Consider the following 1,492-nt stretch of genomic DNA (forward strand, 5'->3'; position numbering starts at 1 on the left):
CCACACAGACACAGTGATTACTTTGTCAAAGTGCTTCCACACAGACACAGTGATTACTTTGTCAAAGTGCTTCCACACAGACACAGTGATCACTTTGTCAAAGTTCTTCCATACAGAAACACGGATTACTTTGTCAAAGTCCTTCCATACAGAATCAGTGATTACTTTGTCAAAGTCCTTCCATACAGAAACAGTGATTACTTTGTCACAGTCCTTCCATACAGAAACAGTGATTACTTTGTCAAAGTCCTTCCATACAGAAACAGTGATTACTTTGTCAAAGTCCTTCCACACAGACACGGTGATTACTTTGTCAAAGTCCTTCCACACAGAAACGGTGATTACTTTGTCAAAGTCCTTCCATACAGAAACAGTGATTACTTTGTCAAAGTCCTTTTATACAGAATCAGTGATTACTTTGTCAAAGTCCTTCCACACAGAACAGTGATTACTTTGTCAAAGTCCTTCCATACAGAAACAGTGATTACTTTGTCAAAGTCCTTCCATACAGAAACTGTGATTACTTTGACAAAGTCCTTCCATACAGAAACAGTGATTATTTTGACAAAGTTCTTCCATACAGAAATGGTGATTACTTTGTCAAAGTCCTTCCATACAGAAACGGCGATTACTTTGTCAAAGTCCTTCCATACAGAAACAGTGATTACTTTGTCAAAGTCCTTCCATACAGAAACAGTGATTACTTTGTCAAAGTCCACACAGAAAAAAAGTGATCACTTCGTTACAGTTTTCATGCTGAAACATCGATCACTTTGTTAAAGGTCATTCATTCAGAACAGTGCAAAATGTTTTCTGTAAATTACAGATGCATTAAATCGTAGGTTGGAGCAAACATAATCAGTGCAAAAACAAATGCCGAAAAATCTACACTGTGGGCATACTGCTCAAGAATTGCGTTTATAAACTGTTTGTTGTGTCTTTGACACGAATCTATATTTGATCAATTGTGTTTAATTTCAATTTTCCCTTCATGACTAGTTGTGTCAACATAATAATATTGAAAATTTGAATCTATCATATTGGAAATAACATTCTATTTAATTCATCTGGATAAAACCAAAAGTATTTCTTGACATGTTGGAAACCTACTACCCCAGGTCCAGTTGAAATTTAAAACTCGATATATTGAGATCATTCTCATTTAATTTACAGTTTTCAATTTCATATACATGATCAACCATGTACATTTCATATAGTTTATCATTTTTAACATCTAAAAAAACCTTGTAAACAAAGATATCTTATCAAAATTACATACAAAATATCAGATAAACACCGCTTCATTATAATATATTCACCAAACCATAGTTTATTTATATATTTATATATAGCAATTACTGGTATGATTTCATTTAAATATAAAATCAATATAGTCACGTACTATTACTACAATTAGCTCTAATATATTTTGCTTTATCATTAAGCCATGCTTATCAAGGGGCATGATTATCTATTAGTTGCTATATTATCT

At 32.8% G+C, this 1,492-nt stretch overlaps 1 protein-coding gene across 1 annotated transcript; it reads left to right on the forward strand.

Annotated features, from left to right (window-relative positions):
- Positions 1-91: 91 nt before the first annotated feature.
- LOTGIDRAFT_120115 (hypothetical protein) lies at positions 92-448 on the forward strand (the record flags this gene model as incomplete). The annotated part of the gene is made up of 1 exon (XM_009058244.1): positions 92-448. A coding segment is annotated over one exon (357 nt), but the record flags the coding sequence as incomplete, so codon positions are not given.
- Positions 449-1,492: the final 1,044 nt, after the last annotated feature.

This window comes from Lottia gigantea (assembly GCF_000327385.1).
Source record: "Lottia gigantea unplaced genomic scaffold LOTGIsca_33, whole genome shotgun sequence".
In the NCBI taxonomy this organism is placed as follows: Eukaryota; Metazoa; Mollusca; class Gastropoda; family Lottiidae; genus Lottia; species Lottia gigantea.